Source organism: Polypterus senegalus, chromosome 12 (assembly GCF_016835505.1).
Source record: "Polypterus senegalus isolate Bchr_013 chromosome 12, ASM1683550v1, whole genome shotgun sequence".
NCBI classification, from domain to species: Eukaryota; Metazoa; Chordata; class Cladistia; order Polypteriformes; family Polypteridae; genus Polypterus; species Polypterus senegalus.
In genome coordinates, this window is record NC_053165.1 from 19,306,152 (window position 1) to 19,322,777 (window position 16,626).

General features: G+C 38.0%; 1 protein-coding gene across 4 annotated transcripts in view; it reads right to left on the reverse strand.

Annotated features, from left to right (window-relative positions):
- dock3 (dedicator of cytokinesis 3) overlaps nucleotides 1-16,626 on the reverse strand; it is a 919,050-nt gene that overhangs the window by 226,691 nt on the left and 675,733 nt on the right. For all 4 annotated transcript variants that reach the window (XM_039772621.1, XM_039772622.1, XM_039772620.1 and 1 more), the window contains exons 10-12: nucleotides 15,426-15,507; nucleotides 4,793-4,853; nucleotides 375-522 (exon numbers count right to left, since the gene is read on the reverse strand). In XM_039772621.1, coding sequence (XP_039628555.1) covers nucleotides 375-522; nucleotides 4,793-4,853; nucleotides 15,426-15,507 — 291 coding nt within the window. The remainder of the gene's footprint in view (nucleotides 1-374; nucleotides 523-4,792; nucleotides 4,854-15,425; nucleotides 15,508-16,626) is intronic.

A 16,626-nucleotide genomic window follows, 5' to 3' on the forward strand; every position in this document is an offset into this window, starting at 1 on the left:
ACTGCTTCTGTTGTGCAGGGCACTTAGCATAACACAGCAGAACAAAAAGATGGTAGTGACAGATACAGCACAATTACTTAGTAGTCTGATGTCCTGGGCACTGCAGCATGTAACACATACTGCTTGTCACAAACTTTTATTCCATCAGTTATTACACCCACTAAATTTAAGTACTGTGGGCTTGGAGTCTATCATAGCATAGGGAATAAAGGAGGAACCAAATCTGGACAGCTTACAAGTCCATTACATGGCACACTCACATTCACAACTGTGCTAACTCATGGCAAGGCCAATTAAGGCAATACAAATCTCATTCAAAAGGAAGATGGAGACACAAATAGACAGGGAGGAATACATCAAGGGCTGACACTCACGTGTAGACTTTAAGCACAAAGTCCTTCTCTTCCTTGAGTTCAGAAATGGACTGAAGAACATCATTCATGCTCAGGACTGTGCAGCCGTATGGACGTCTGTACTGCACGTGTGGAGGCCCCTTCTTGGAGTCATTGATCAACATTCGCCCTAAGGAAAGACACACACAGGAGCAAATGATCATATCTTTGATACTACATCAGAACATCTTTTTTCTGTTCACCATATTTTGTATTCAAACAAGTCACAAAAGAAAAAGATGAAGTCAAAAGTGCCCTGTAGCTTCAGTACATGTGAGTACTGTGAATAGAACTAGAAATGAGGAAAGATAGATAGAGTGGGGGAAATAAATATTCAACATGTCAACAGTTTTCTCATTTAACATATTTCCAGAACAGCTCTGCATATGAAATTTAGACCAGACATTATTGACTCAATAAAATGACACAGCCAAAGAAATTGTAACATTCCAATCCATAAAAAAAGGTATGTGCAATAAAGTGAAATGACGCAAGAAATAAATATTAAACACAGTAAGAAAAAGCACTAAACCAGCTGATTCCACTAATTTGTCCTCCTACCTGTTCTGGGTAAGTGCATGTGGGTAGGTCAGTACTTCAACTCTTTGAAAAAGCGTTACCCACCTCTGAATGCAATTTATCAAATTGGCAGTCAGGCAATAAACATCTCATGATGAGCAGAGGCAAAAAGCTCTCCCGAAGACATTTGCAACAAGATTATTGAAAAGCATAGCATTTGCACTGGTTACCGACAGATTTCTCAACTTCTAGATATTGTATTAACACCACTGGGGCCATTACCCACAAACAGATGTGAAAGACACAATATAACAGATAGATAGATGGATGGACAAATGGATGGATTTTAGGATAGTAGACAGGATTAGATAGATAGATTTATTTTAGTATAGTAGGCAGGATTAGATAGATGGATAGATAGATAGATAGATAGATAGATAGATAGATAGATAGATAGATAGATAGATAGATAGATAGATAGATAATTAGATAGATAGATTTATGTTAGTATAGTAGGCAGGATTAGATAGATAGATTGATAGATAGATAGATAGATGTAGAGGGTGGGCCATTTATATGGATACACTTTAATAAAATGGGAATGGATGGTGATATTAACTTCCTGTTTGTGGCACATTAGTATATGTGAGGGGGAAAACTTTTCAAGATGGGTGGTGACCATGGTGGCCATTTTGGATCCAACTTTTGTTTTTTCAATAGGAAGAGGGTCATGTGACACATCAAACTTATTGGGAATTTCACAAGAAAAACAATGGTGTGCTTGGTTTTAACGTAACTTTATTCTTTCATGAGTTATTTACAAGTTTCTCTTTGTTTACAGCCATTGACATGTCGCAGAGGTTAACACGTGAGGAGCGGATAGAAATTGTGTTGATGTCTGGTGAACGCAGTAACCGGGTCATTGCAGCAGATTTCAATGCAAGACACCCTACGAGACCACCCATCTCCCATGCTACAGTTAGCAAACTGCTTGCTAAGTTTCATGAAACTGGTTCAGTGTTGGATTTGCCAAAATGTGGACGCATGAAAACTGTCACTAATGAAGAAACATCAGTGGCTGTCCTAGCTTCATTCAGCAAGAGCCCACAGCGTAGCACTCGCCGCATGTCACTGGAGAGTGGCATTAGTCGAACATCCCTTCGGCGGATATTAGCTACTCACAAATGGCACCCTTACAAACTCCAGCTACTGCAGCATCTCAACGAGGATGACCCAGATCGGCGCACTGAATTTGCAGAATGGGCAAAACAAAAATTGGAACAGGACCCTCAGTTTACAGAAGATTTTGTTCAGTGATGAGGCAAACTTTTATGTGAATGGTGAAGTTAACAAACAAAACCACCGCTATTGGTCTGACACTAACCCACATTGGATAGATCCCTCCAAGACTGTTGGAACAAAAAAATTGATGGTATGGTGTGGTATATGGGGTACAAAGATAGTGGGGCCATTCTTCATCAATGGAAACCTCAAGGCCACTGGATATGCGAAATTGCTACATGATGATGTGTTTCCCTCTTTATGCACTGAAGCTGGCACGTTCCCTGAGTTTTTCCAGCAAGATGGTGCACCACCACATTATGGGTGTCAGGTCCGAGCATTCCTAGATGAACAGTTTCCTGGAAAGTGGATTGGTGGTCGTGGGCCAGTTGAATGGCCCCCAAGGTCTCCCGATCTGACCCCCTTAGACTTTTATCTTTGGGGTCATCTGAAGGCAATTGTCTATGCTGTGAAGATACGAGATGTGCAGCACCTGAAACTACGGATACTGGAAGCCTGTGCTAGCATTTCTCCTGCGTTGTTGCTATCAGTGTGTGAAGAGTGGGAGAAGAGGGTTGCATTGACAATCCAACACAATGGGCAGCACATTGAACACATTTTATAAGTGGTCAGAAACTTGTAAATAACTCATGAAAGAATAAAGTTACGTTAAAACCAAGCACACCATTGTTTTTCTTGTGAAATTCCCAATAAGTTTGATGTGTCACATGACCCTCTTCCTATTGAAAAAACAAAAGTTGGATCCAAAATGGCCGACTTCAAAATGGCCACCATGGTCACCACCCATCTTGAAAAGTTTTCCCCCTCACATAAACCAATGTGCCACAAACAGGAAGTTAATATCACCATCCATTCCCATTTTATTAAGGTGTATCCATGTAAATGGCCCACCCTGTATTTTAGTATAGTAGGCAGGATTAGATAGATAGATAGAGAGGATATTGTAGTGCCCCCTTTGTGCTCACCCGTCTGATGTTATATAAGACACTGCTGACCTCGGGAGAGATTTTGGCTCTTAGCCCAGATTTAACTCTGGAATGAACCTTAATAGCTGCTGCCTGGCACAAGCTAACTGAGCTTGGGGTCAGGGGGTAAACTGAATAAAGACTCAGTAGCGTAAAGAAGGGCAGCCTGGAAAGAGTGAAACTGAAAGACTGTTTGAAAGAATCCTTGGATATTTTGTATGATCCATACGATCATCCCTCACTTGTCTAATTTGTTTACTAAGAAGTCCGCTTTTCAATAATCTCTTTGAACTTACTTAGAATTATTTCAAGTTTGCACTGATGTTAGGAGGCACTCCTAAATTATGGGACACACGCCTCTAAAGCTGAACATTCCAAATAGCACTGATTTAAGAATTTGAAAATTCTATTTTGTACATTTTGATGGTCCCCAACAAAGAAGACAATGAACATAGGTGTGTTTGCAACTCAAGGAGAAAATTTGATTTCTTTTAACATATAACAGCTTAATGTCCACCAAAGAACACTGCAGAACTTCTCTTATGAAAATGAAACACATTGCACTATACCTACAAAATATGTGGATACATCTTTCAATATAATGTAATAGATACAGTATGAAGTTCAAATATCTAAATTTCTGAACTATAAGACAACTATATTGTGCATAAAACATGCAATGTACTGTGTGTCCAGATACATGGCAGATCATTAATGGCTTAGCTGATAAAAACAAAGCACAGTTTTCTGATTCTAATATATTTGTAACTCCCAATAATTCACTAAAAGTTGCTCGAGTCGATTCCTATTAGCATATGTAGATATGCTCTCAGCTTCAGTTTACAGCCTTACCTCTTACTTGTACTTGCTTTATTGTTTGTGCGGTGTCACAGTGTCATTTAGTACAGTATCATTATGTAGTTGTCCTAATTCCTTGTTCTTGCTTTTTAAATTGCTCTCTATTGCTTCTGATGCTTGCACTTTCATTCTTGTATGCATTTAACTTGCTTTGTAAGTCACCTTGGATAAAGGTGTCTGATAAACAAATAATAGTAATAATGACGATAATAACACATCTCAATGTCAGAAGCACCAAGCTGGTATCTTTTGGATGACATTTTCAACACCAGGTTATTATATTTTTAAAATATCCTGCACTATACAAAAATGACACATATCTTACAAACTGTCAAATATGATGTGTAGGATATTATGGCTAGAATTTGCAGTATACATAAAAGTAAATTGTAATAGTTTTGTAAAATGTATTTAATATACTGAATATTGTTCCAGGTATTTTAAATTATATCAGGAAACATATTTTTACATTTTGGAAAATATATTGCAATATAGAGAAATGACAATAATGTACATTTTTGATAACACATTTGAGTATACTGCAGCAGCAGGTGAGCAGGTTGGGAGCAGGAGCTGATACCACCACATGATGAACCACCTGAATTGGGACACCTCAGCACCACTGCCATCACAATAATAATAATAAACAACTTTCAGTAAAAATGGTTTATGGAAAATATATCAATAATAATAATAATAATAATAATACTTAAAAGTAATACCACATCAATAATAATTACCAACAAAGAACCATACCTGTCCTTATTATATGGGCAACTATGTACAGATCTCTTTTCAAGTCCTTGCTGCTCAGGTCCTTTAGAAATAAACAAAAATAAAAGCATGTCACCAAAGCTGCTCTTAGTATATTGGCTGTACATATTTCAAGTTTATTGCCATGTGCATATTGTACAATCAAATTCTTATTTGCATGTCTACTACAGACTAGTATATATTAGATTAGATTAGATTAGATGCATTTTATTACTACCAAGGGGAAATTCAGATGCACATATGTAAGATGATTTCTCCTTGGGGATTAACACAGTGTATCAAATAAAAAAAAAATCAAATAACATATACTGCTAAAAAAAATGAAGTGAACACTTAATCATTGAGTCGGTGAAGCTTCTGGGATATCAGTCTGTCCAGTTAGGAAGCAGAAGCGACTGTGAATCAACTTCACCTACTTTGGTGCAAATTAAAGTGGCAACAGGAGCACTGGAGAGGCAACAGCAAGACACCCCCTAAAAAGGGAATGGTGGCCACAGACTCTCCTTATCTTTCCTGACTGATTCTTCACTAGATTTGCATTTTTTCTAGTGTCTTTGTCACTGCTGGTAGCATTAGGTGGTACCTGCAGCCAATTAAGGTTGCACAGATAGTCATATGTGCTGTCACAAGAAGGTTTGCTGTGTCTCCCAGCATGGAGGAGATACCAGGGGCCATGCATAGCACAAAGACAGTAGAACAGGGCTGTAGAAGGAACCATCCCAGTTATTATGCAAATATATATATATATATATATATATATATGTATGTATATATCTATCTATATATACGAGGTGAGACACAAAAATAACTGGACTGGGCTGGGACTTTCCTAGGAAACTGTCTGGAAGTCGGCTGGATGTGATTCACAGAACTATATCCCCTCCTACACGCCCTCTCAAACTTCCGACCAGCTAGGTATATCCTGTGAATAGCCCAGTCAGTATTTGCCCAACAATCGCTAAACGAGTTGCCGCTATAATGTCAGGTGAAAATATCAAACAGCGAATCAACATCAAATTTCTCGTGAATTTGAACAAAACGGCCAAAAAAACATATGATAAAAACCATGTACGGTGATAACAGTTTGTCTCGCACACAAGTTTTTGAGTGGCACAGATGTTTCAAGGAAGGACAAGAAAATGTGGAAGACGTTCAAAGCCCAGGTCACCCACGCTTGTCTCGGACAGATAAAAACATCAAAACGTTGAATCTGATTGTTCGAAATGATCGTACAGCTTTTTACGGAAAGCAGTTTTGACTGACAAATACATTCCTGTCCTCGATCATCCTCCCTATTCGCCTGATTTAGCTCCCTGTGATTTTTACTTGTTCCCGAAAATCAAAAGAGACCTAAAAGGAACACATTTTTCTTCAATGGATGAAGACAAAAATGGCAAGCCTGTTGAAGCTCCTCAATCAAGAAGACTTCCAGCACTGTTTCAATCAAAATCAATGTCAATGTCAACTTTATTTGTATAGCACATTTAAAACAACATAGGAATGCTGTGGCCAAAGTGCTTTACAATAATAGAATTAAAGAAAAGCATACAATTAACATAAATAACATAAATAGAAATACAATAAATGATCATAAATAAAATAAATAATCAATAGAAGTAATGTTACATAATCACAATGAGAAACCATCAGTATTACTGAAGGTCACTGAATGCAATTGAATAGAAATGAGTCTTTAATCTTGGAAGACACGTATGAAGCGGTGTAGAGATCGGGAGGGGGAGTATATAGTTTGGAATGCTGCAATTCATCAATAAATGTAGATTTTTTTACCAATTTGGTTATTTTTGTGTCTCACCTAGTGTGTGTGTGTGTATATATATATATATTGTTCCCGGCCAGGAGAGAAGGAGGAACCAGACAAAGAGAGATAGCCAGAAGGGATGGACAGACAGCCCATTAGTTATGAAAGACGCTGCAAGGGATGTGTTATCCCCCCAGAATGTTAGATGGCAGCAGCCCTCCGTATGGGTGTCAATTTGAGAACCAGCAGGGAATGCTGGGAGATGTAATCTGGCAACACAGTTTAATGTCACTGTGCTCTGTACAAAAAGCCAAGTTAGCACAAAGGGGGGCTCTCAGCATTTAGAACTGCTTGGTAAATATTTGAAGAGAGAAAGGTACAACTACGAAAATGGGCATTGTACTATTTCTGTATGTTAGAGATGAAATTAAATCCTCTCCTGGCCTTGTTTGGAACCTAAGAGCCTGCACGTGGAAAAGACAGTATAAAAAGACTTGGACAGCAGCCAAATACTTTGAAGCCAATGGACGGATGGGTGATAACGTCATCCGTCTTGAAAATCCTTCAATCGCAGTGACGAAAAATAGCAGACTGCATACATCAAGATCCCACCTTGGTAATGTCTTGCTATGGCTTCCTTTTGTCTGTAATGTCACGTAAATCATCATTAAAGAAAGGTAAGTTATTTTCTCTTATGTGATTTCTTACCGTCATATCACGATGGGAGAGATATTGCCTTTTAATATTATATCTATATAGTTTCAGGTTACTTAAAATGCCAAAAATTACAAAAGAACGTATTCCAACTATGGAGCTATCACCCCCTACAAGGAACAATGTTCAATAAGACAGAGGAGTAGGCAGGCAAACCAGCATCACAATTGTGTTATATGATGCGCCACCTCATTAAATACCATTTATTAGAACTTGGTGGAAAATTAAATAATAGCTATCACAAATTGTGCTTTAACACAGGCCGATTAGCTCCAGTTCACTGAATTTTAGTAATAATTCACAATATTAGTTTTAATGTCTCAGTCAGTGTGCTTTGTTGTTATTATTTTTTAAAAATAAACATAAAGATCAGAGAGTTTATAACAATTAGTGTATAACGAAAATCAGAAGAGAGTTTAAAGGTCACTAATGATAAACAAATTCCGTCAAATCATTCACTAGAAAATAAAAGTGCCCTCAATAATACTGAAATTGTGTCCCAGTAAGCCTCAAGGAGTGACATAATAAAGAAAGACACACTGAGACCAATGGAGGACATACAAAAGTCTTTGAATGAATGGCTGTGAATGGACAATATTCCAGATCACTTGTTAAAACTGCTCTGGGAAAGTGATTAAGTAACTCCATCCAAAAAATGATTCAGAAAAATGTAAATTCCAACCTCCCATACTATATCAGCACAAGATTAAATGCAGCATAAGCTCAGCATTGCAGACATCCTTCTTGTCAAGCATGAGGTGGATAGTGCTGCTTATAACGATCACTGTCATCTTTGATGAAATAAAATTTTCAGCATTCCACGGCTTTTCCACTACAGTATGATGATTTGAAATGGTCCTTTTATCATATAAACCCTTAAATGGCTAAGGCACCGCTTACTTATCTGAACTTATTATTTACAGACTGGAGCACACATTAAGATCTCAAGATGCTGCCCTACCTCTGATTCCAAGGATGAAGAAAATAACAGTGGGAGGTCAAGCTTTTAGTTACAGGATCCCAAAGCTGTGGACTGGTCTGTCTGCCTGTATAATAGATGCCCCTTTGGTCTCAGCTTTTAAATCTCAGCTGAAGGCTCACAACTTTAGTCCAGCACACCCTGACTAGAGCTGCTGATTAGCTCTGCATACTGCACACTTCTCTGTTAGTCATTTGTACAAAAATATAAGCAATAAAATATAAAAAAAAAAAAACTGTTCCTAACCTTCCTCTATTCTGTTTTTACTTTCTTGTATATAAAGTATAGGAGAAAGTATTGTAATTGTCCATAAAGTAAATGTCGAGATTTTGATGAATCTTGATGTTTTAGACCTTCCTGACTTTCTCGTATACAAAGTATAGGGAAAGTATTGGAATCCGCCAAAGATTCCATTTCAAGATTTTGATTAATCTTGACATTTTAGACCTCCCTGAGTCTGAAAATACAATTTTTGGAATTATTTCTGTGTGTGTGTGTGTGTGTGTAAACAAAATAACTTGAGTATACTTTCACTTAGGTCACCCGAATCTTGCATACAAGTATTAGGTACAAATCAGATTTCATATCAACTTTTGGGCTATTTCTGTTAACTGAAAGTGGTACTTTACCTTTTATGTCTTTTTGGTATCTTGATGTGGCCACTATTTTACACCCAAGCTGTTCTCCGGCTTATGGAAAAGTCATCTCAGATAGCATTGAAAGATTCTGTTGTCAGATTGGACAGCCCAGCCCTGACTCTGTTGTACACTAGAATGATCAGCAGGTGGTTGGTTGGTGGCTGGTTGGCCAAGGTCTCCAGGACTCTGATTGTGTCTGACTTATTCTTTGACATTCTCTCTTACAATTGACCATTGACCACCCAACAGGTTTATTGAATCCAAGGATGCTGCTACATGGAGTTTTTGTCTTAATCGTGTCCGTTGTTAACTTGCCATAATTCAACAGTTATTTAATGGACAATTGTTGTTTGTTTCTATGTATGTTAATCATTTTCTACTTTATTTTCAGGTTGTTTAATCAAATCTCTCTTTATGTGTACTCATTCTGTATTTAGTAATTTGTGAAATTTATTCTGGCATCTTACCTGAGAACTTGTCACAGCACTCTGTGCTTGTGTCAGTTAAGCATGATGTACAAAAATAAACTGGATTGAATCGAATCCAGGAGAAGTCAGTCTGTTCTGACATCAACCCTGGACAGGGTGCCACTCCACAAGAGGGCACATTCACAGACACACACATGGAGATAACTCAGAGTGTTCACTCAACATGGCCTGCATGTCTTTGAAATGTGAGAATAAACCAGAAAACCTAAACAAAACTTAAAGGCACACAGGGAAAACCCACCGAACCAACAAAGACAGTGACCGAGCGGGGAATTGAGGACATATCTGTCAAGCTGTTGCCTCACAAGTACCGCAAATCCAAAGTACTGCACAGTGGTACATCTAAAAGGCCAGCTTGCTTCAGTCTACTGAAAATCAGCTCAAATGAAACAAATTCACCGTTTGGAAAGACAATGATATGGAGCAGCTGAAGAGAGAAGTGAGAGTCCTGACAAGAATCAAACTGCAAATCTGAGGTAAGAACTGCAAATTGTCATATTTAGTGATCCCTAACCATCTTTACAGAGATGAAGTGACCTCATAAATCAAAATGAAACAAAGGAGCAGAATCCTGCTAGACAAAGACGACTGCTCAGCTGTGTTTTTTTTTTTTTGTTTTCGGAGATGAACTAAGGGAGATGAACAGATTTCAGGTTTATTTATTTATTTTGTGCTAATATTCAGCTTCTGTATTCAAAGAAGATAAGTAGTTTGAGTAAACATGTTTAAAATAAAAAAGTGTCAACATTATTTTCAATTAGTCAGACTTTAAAATTATTTTCTCAGAGGAAAGCATTTGAAATGCACTGCATATATGCACAGCCCACCCACCCACACAGAAATTAATCTGAGCTGAGATCTGCAAATGAGTTTTGTGATATCCACCATCAATCTGTAGACGTGCACAAAAGGTTACCAGATAGAGAGCAACTAAAGGCCAAATTGACATATTTCATCCACCCACGTGTGGACACTGACCAATCTGTCTCTGTTCAGCTTTTAAAAATAAAATCATAAAACACAGTGGCCACCAAGAGGCACTCCAGCTCCCCCAACACCTGACACACATAGGCTCTGGACAAAACTTTGCCGCAAACAAGAGTTTTATTTGTGGGAAACTCTTCAAAGAATTGATTCCCACACCACAACCACAATACAGAATAAGCACACAGCAATGCTCTGTCGTCTTCTTCTTCTCTCTCTCTTCCTCTCTCTAAGCCTCTGTCTCCTCCTCTCTGCCTAGCAAGCTTTGGCCTCCTCCTCATGTCTCTGGCTTCTGGAGTTGTAGCAGGCAGTTCTTTTTATATTACATCCAGGGGTACGTCCGGTGTCCCAAAACTGTGGTATGGAAGCACTTCTGGGTGTGGCAGGAATCCAACTAAGTAGGGCTCACCAGTCCCCACAGCACCCCCAGGCAGCACCCATGGAATCCAACAGAGTTGATTCGAAGAACTCCAGATCCCATGAAGCCCTGTGTGAATCTGTGGTGCTGCTGTAACATGAGGGGGCTGCCATCTAGTGGCTTGGTGGAGACAATGCAAGCTATCTCCACTCTTCCTTCCTGGCTGAGGGTGTCCTGGCCATCCCTTACAACATTAAAGTCTCTAACCCGCTTCATCTAATTTGGGGTCATGGGAGACCGAGAATCTAATCAATTAGTGCATCTTAAGGGCTCTGGTTATGGTAGATACCCAGCAAACCAGGGGTTGGAACTGTGTGCTAATGCCTTCTCTCTTTCTCCTTCTGCAAAATGGAAGATTGATGGCTGTTCCACCTCTGACATCACATCCGTTATCCACCCTCCTGGACCCGCCCCTTCCTGCCTGGAACCCACATGATCAGCAGTTCAACCATTTTGGTGTCAGTTCACTGTAAGACTCCCATCTGAAAAGACGTCAACATTACCTTTGTAAAAAGATCATTTTACTTTTGATTTATTTTCATTATAAAGGGTCTACTTTTTGTTTTACATCACAGAAAACCCAAGTAGAAACCAAAACAAGTTGCTGACTCCAATAAGTTATTGACAAGACATGTCATGGGAACTGAGCTCAGGAAGATGGATCTATGAAGAAGCAACACTAATACAGTGGAACCTCGGTTTGCGAGTAACTTGGTTTACAAGTGTTTTGCAAGACGAGCTACATTTTTTAATAAATTTTGACTTGATAAACGAACGATGTCTTGCAATACGAGTAGTATGGATACACTTTGTCTGCTGAGCGTCATGTGATCACAGCTGAGCTGATGGTTCTTCTCTCTCTCTCTCCTTGTCTCTCTTCTCTTGAGGGCAATCGTCTGCTATTCGTGATTATTTTTGGATACGCTTATACGGCGAACTGCTACAGCGCTGGGAGACTGCGATTGCTTTGGGACACTCTTCCGCGTGTCATCCCATTGGGTGGAATCCAATTAGAAACTCACTCACACCAGCCCTGATTCTTTTTAAAGGTAAAGTGCAGGTTAATTTGTTTTATGTATTTTTACTTTATATTTTGTAGTAAACATTTTTATATGAATAGTTTTGGGTTGTGGAACGACTTATGGGGAAATTCACTTTGATATACGAGTGCTTTGGACTGCGAGCACGTTTCCGGAACGAATTATGCTCGAAAACCGAGGTTTCACTGTAACTGTGCTACCATTCCAATCTTAATAATAATAAAAAAAGAAGAAAATTTGATCAAGTACTGTAACTCTAGACCACGTAATAAAAGAGAAATAATTATTGAAGTACCTTCTATGGATTCTGCATGTTCTCCTTGTGTCTGTTTTGTTCAGACATATCAGCTTCCTCACATAAGTCAAGACACTATCCTTTAGGTTAACTGGCATCTTATATTGTAGCAGCACTACATAGGTGGACTGCAAGAGTCTTGAATTCAAATTTTACAGTTTGTATGGAGATTGTAGGAACTTTGGCTGTCTCACCACATCCCAAAGAACTGAAGATTAGGCTGATTAGTAACTCTCCATTGATTGTATATGTACTGAGATAAAATGGCATTCATCTGGGGGTTGTTTGCTACTTCGAGTCCAATACCTTCATCAAAGTACCCCTATATGTCAAAAGGAAACTCATAGACTCACAGAAAGGACATTTTCAATTGAATACAGGACTTTTGACCAATGAATGACAGCGAGACATGGGTGTTCAAGTCAAAACACTTCCTCTCATGAGTCCTGGAGTTAACTGTTTACATAGTCTCTGATAATTCAGGAAGTAAATGTTTTAACAGCTTTTTATGAAAGACATTTGGATTATGTAACACAAATAACAAGAGATTTTGTTTTTTATTTTTCCATACATGTTTTTCACAGCATTTTCCCCTGTTTCAGCCATCAATGCAAAGTACACGGATAACATAAAAATTCGGACATGAGCGTCAGTAGGCTTTGTGCCCTAGGAACCAAGTTACCCGAACTATTCTATATCATTCCAGTAATTATTTACTGCTCTGATACTGATCTTTCTGATCATAAAATAGGTCATTACGATAGCAATAAGTAATTGCAGAATTACTGTATTTGTGTGTTCCTCTAGAGGGACTCTTTCACTTGCACGATTTGGCTCATAAACTAATCAAAACATCGTCATCTCAAAACAGGATTAAATTTCGGTTTGGTATTTTTCCATCCAGTCATTTTAGCTCTAGACCGTCCTCAAGAAACTGTGAGACACACACACACATACACATACCCATCATCAAGATATCAGTGTTTTCATTATCAGGAGACCCTAAAACATCAAGATGTTAAATTCATGAGAGACTCCATATTGGACTGTTTTTAAATACAACTTAAGCTTTATTCTGTCTTAAAATCGAGACCAAACTGTATTATGTGAACAGTCAAAGGCTTCACAATAAAAGTAAAGGCACGTCAGCAATGGCAGCTGTTTTAATGCCCTATCTGTCTGTTATTGGACCATTGGCACTACAGCAGTCTATGGGAGGCATACAAGTAAGAATTTCATCATATTATGTACACAAAAAAATAAAAAATGTGAATTTAATATGAGCCCTGATAACCTGCTATATTTCTGTGGCTGAAACATTCAGACTTTTATTACTGGACAAATCAGAGTCCATAAATCTCAGATGCATTCGATGTATTGTAAAACTGCCAACTAAAATTATCAGCTTCAAGGATTAATGGTTCCACTCAAGGGATCTTCTGGTCTTGTGTATGTTCTCGGTGGGAACTTAGGATTTAAGAAATAAATAATTATTAATACATTTAATAATAAATCATTCATATGCTCCTTAAAAGTTAAGCCCACTTTCCCATCTCATCTTACTGTTGTCCTATTAGCATTTTTATGATCTTTACTCAATTGTTATTAATTCTCACGGATCCTGAGTGGGATTTTGGGATAGGTGATGGGGCCTGATTTATCACTTTGACTATAGTTATTGTCTCTGTATGTAAATTAACTGAAAATAATGCAGTAGGGTACATACATTTTTTCATTTTTATTACTATTTAATTTAATATTGTTTCTTTGTATCAGTATACTGCTGCTGGATTATGTGAATTTCCCCTTGGGATTAATAAAGTATCTATCTATCTATCTATCTATCTATCTATCTATCTATCTATCTATAAACTGCAGCTGCGTACAGTAATCTAGCATATTTAAGTAAATAATTGTATCTTATCTTATATGTTAAGCATACCCCTACAACTGAGCATACACTGCAAATAATGAAATCTAAGCAGGTAAAAAGTACTTATATCATGGCATTAACTCTTGTTTTCCTTATTGTAAGAATTATTGATTTATCAAAAAATTTGTATTTATGATTACTGTACAAACTCGCGTATAAGTCAGGTCTTGAATCCTGAAAAATCGGTCATAAAATCAGACCTGACTTATAAGCCCTTTCAAAAATTAATTACTTAATTTTTTTTTTAAATCTTCTTGTCTCCTCCAATCTCGCACCAGTTTCTCAGATGCATTGAATTTTGTTGTAGCAGTGCAGCTTACCAATTTTTTTCGCCTCTTCAACGACTTTAACTTAAAACCAGCTTCATATTTTCTTCTGATCGAACGCTCCATCATTGATAAGGGACACTCTTACGATAAAGGTGTATGAGGGTGTGAGATACAAAAAACACAAAACAATGCAAACGTTGCTTCGGAAAAGTTTGGGTATTACCGTGTGGTGATGTAGGCATAATACATAGAAAAAAAAGGCAGCATGCTCCGTGGTTACTCTCTCGGGTAGGTGTTAGCATATCATAATCTCTTGGACCAATAGCGTGAGTTTTCCGCATTCGACTTATACGACCAACATTATAAAATACCGGAAGTTATACAATAAAATCAAGCCCCGACTTTGCAGGTCAGGGCTTCACAACCATTGGGCCGCAACACCAGAGAGGATGAGAAACACATGTAATGACAACTTCTGAGACCACGCCCCCTAGCAACCAGGAGTCACGTCTAGGTAACAGGCATCACGCTAATGGAAAATTCTAAACAATAAATTGAAAATAATAATTTTCTAACATAACCAATAAATCCAATAATGGTGAGGATCCATGGACCAAAAAATATTAATAACATGTTTAGAAATACTTTATTACTGGTATAATAAATTGGAAAAAAATGACCTAATCATAACAGAAAACAACAACAACAACATTTATTTCTTTAGCACGTTTTCTTACAAATGATGCAGCTCAAAGTGCTTTACTAGATAAAGAAAGAAAAAATATAAAAATAAGATTAGACAATACTAAGTAACAAAGAATAAAATAAGAACAGATGGACAAAAGGACAAATAAAAAACAAAATCTGCAAGGGTTCTGAGGCCACGAGACCACCCAGCCCCCACTGGGCATTCTACCTAACATCAATGATCTCAATCAGTCGTCATGGTTTTCAGGCTTCATAAGTAAGATTTAGATGATGGTGTTCATGTGGACATCTGGCCTTCAATCAAATATATGAACATTTACATTTTTTTAACACCATACATAAATAGTTCTTACTATCATGTAGTTGATAAAAAGAGGCTTTCCTTACCGTGAACAGCGCACATAGACGGTCTATCTTCTCTGGATTTTTTGGGCCACCATTTTTGTTAAGCTTCACCATGAACCGCTCACTGATGAAAAAAAAAAAAGAAAAAAGGGCATCCAGGGTTAGACTAACAATAAAATAACAAATAAATATACTTAATAAGTGCGATGGGCTGGCACCCTGCCCAGGGTTTCTTTCCTGCCTTGCACCCTGTGTCGGGTGGGATTGGCTCCAGCAGCCCCCGTGACCCTGCAGTTAGGATATAGTGGGTTGGATAATGGATGGATGGATACTTAATAAGCAGGTTTGAGAATGGTATATTGTTATAATATTGTAATGTAATAATGTAAAGAAAGGATAGAAATAATGAACATATTTTTAAGGACGTATGAGTTGATTAATATTTCTGATGAATCCGATAATCAGTTCATTTCTGAAGCCTTCAGTGTTGGTTCTCATCTTGCTGGTTACTACCAGCTCTCACACACGTGTGCATGGGGATGCAGCTAAAAGGCTCAAAAGAGAGTAATTCCATTCCGGACCAGGGGTTGGCAGAGTGCACTGATCCTTTCTATTTTTCCTCTGCAGACCAACCACAGGAATTTCTGCCAGGACCCAATGACATCATTTCCGGTTTCGGGTCTGATGACATCACTTCTGGCTCCGGCATCAGAGGAAATCACTTCCGGTCCCAGTCCCAATACAACAACAACAACAACATTTATTTATATAGCACATTTTCATACAAAAGAATGTAGCTCAAAGTGCTTTACATAATGAAGAATAGAAAAACAAGAGACGCAGTAAGAAAATAAAACAAGTCAACATTAATTAACATAGAATAAGAGTAAGGTCCAATGGCCAGGGAGGACAGAAAAAACAATAAAAACTCCAGACAGCCGGAGAAAAAAAAAATAACAATGACATCATTTTCCCTGTCTGGCTCTAAAAACGCCATGATTTGTCTGTTACATCAGTTCTGTTTTGGACTCAAGTCTGTAAAGATCTATTTATCATATTTTGCCTTTTTTTAACTGATTTTCAAGTATATGGGGTGGCTGCCCCAAACATTTTTTGTGGTGTCTTTTTGCATCATTTTACCCAGAATTGTCACCGATATCCTGAGACTCTGAACACTGTAAGAGGGTTAGAATGTGGGGCGATGGGAGTCATCTTGACTTTTTTTTTTCTTTTAATGAATCAT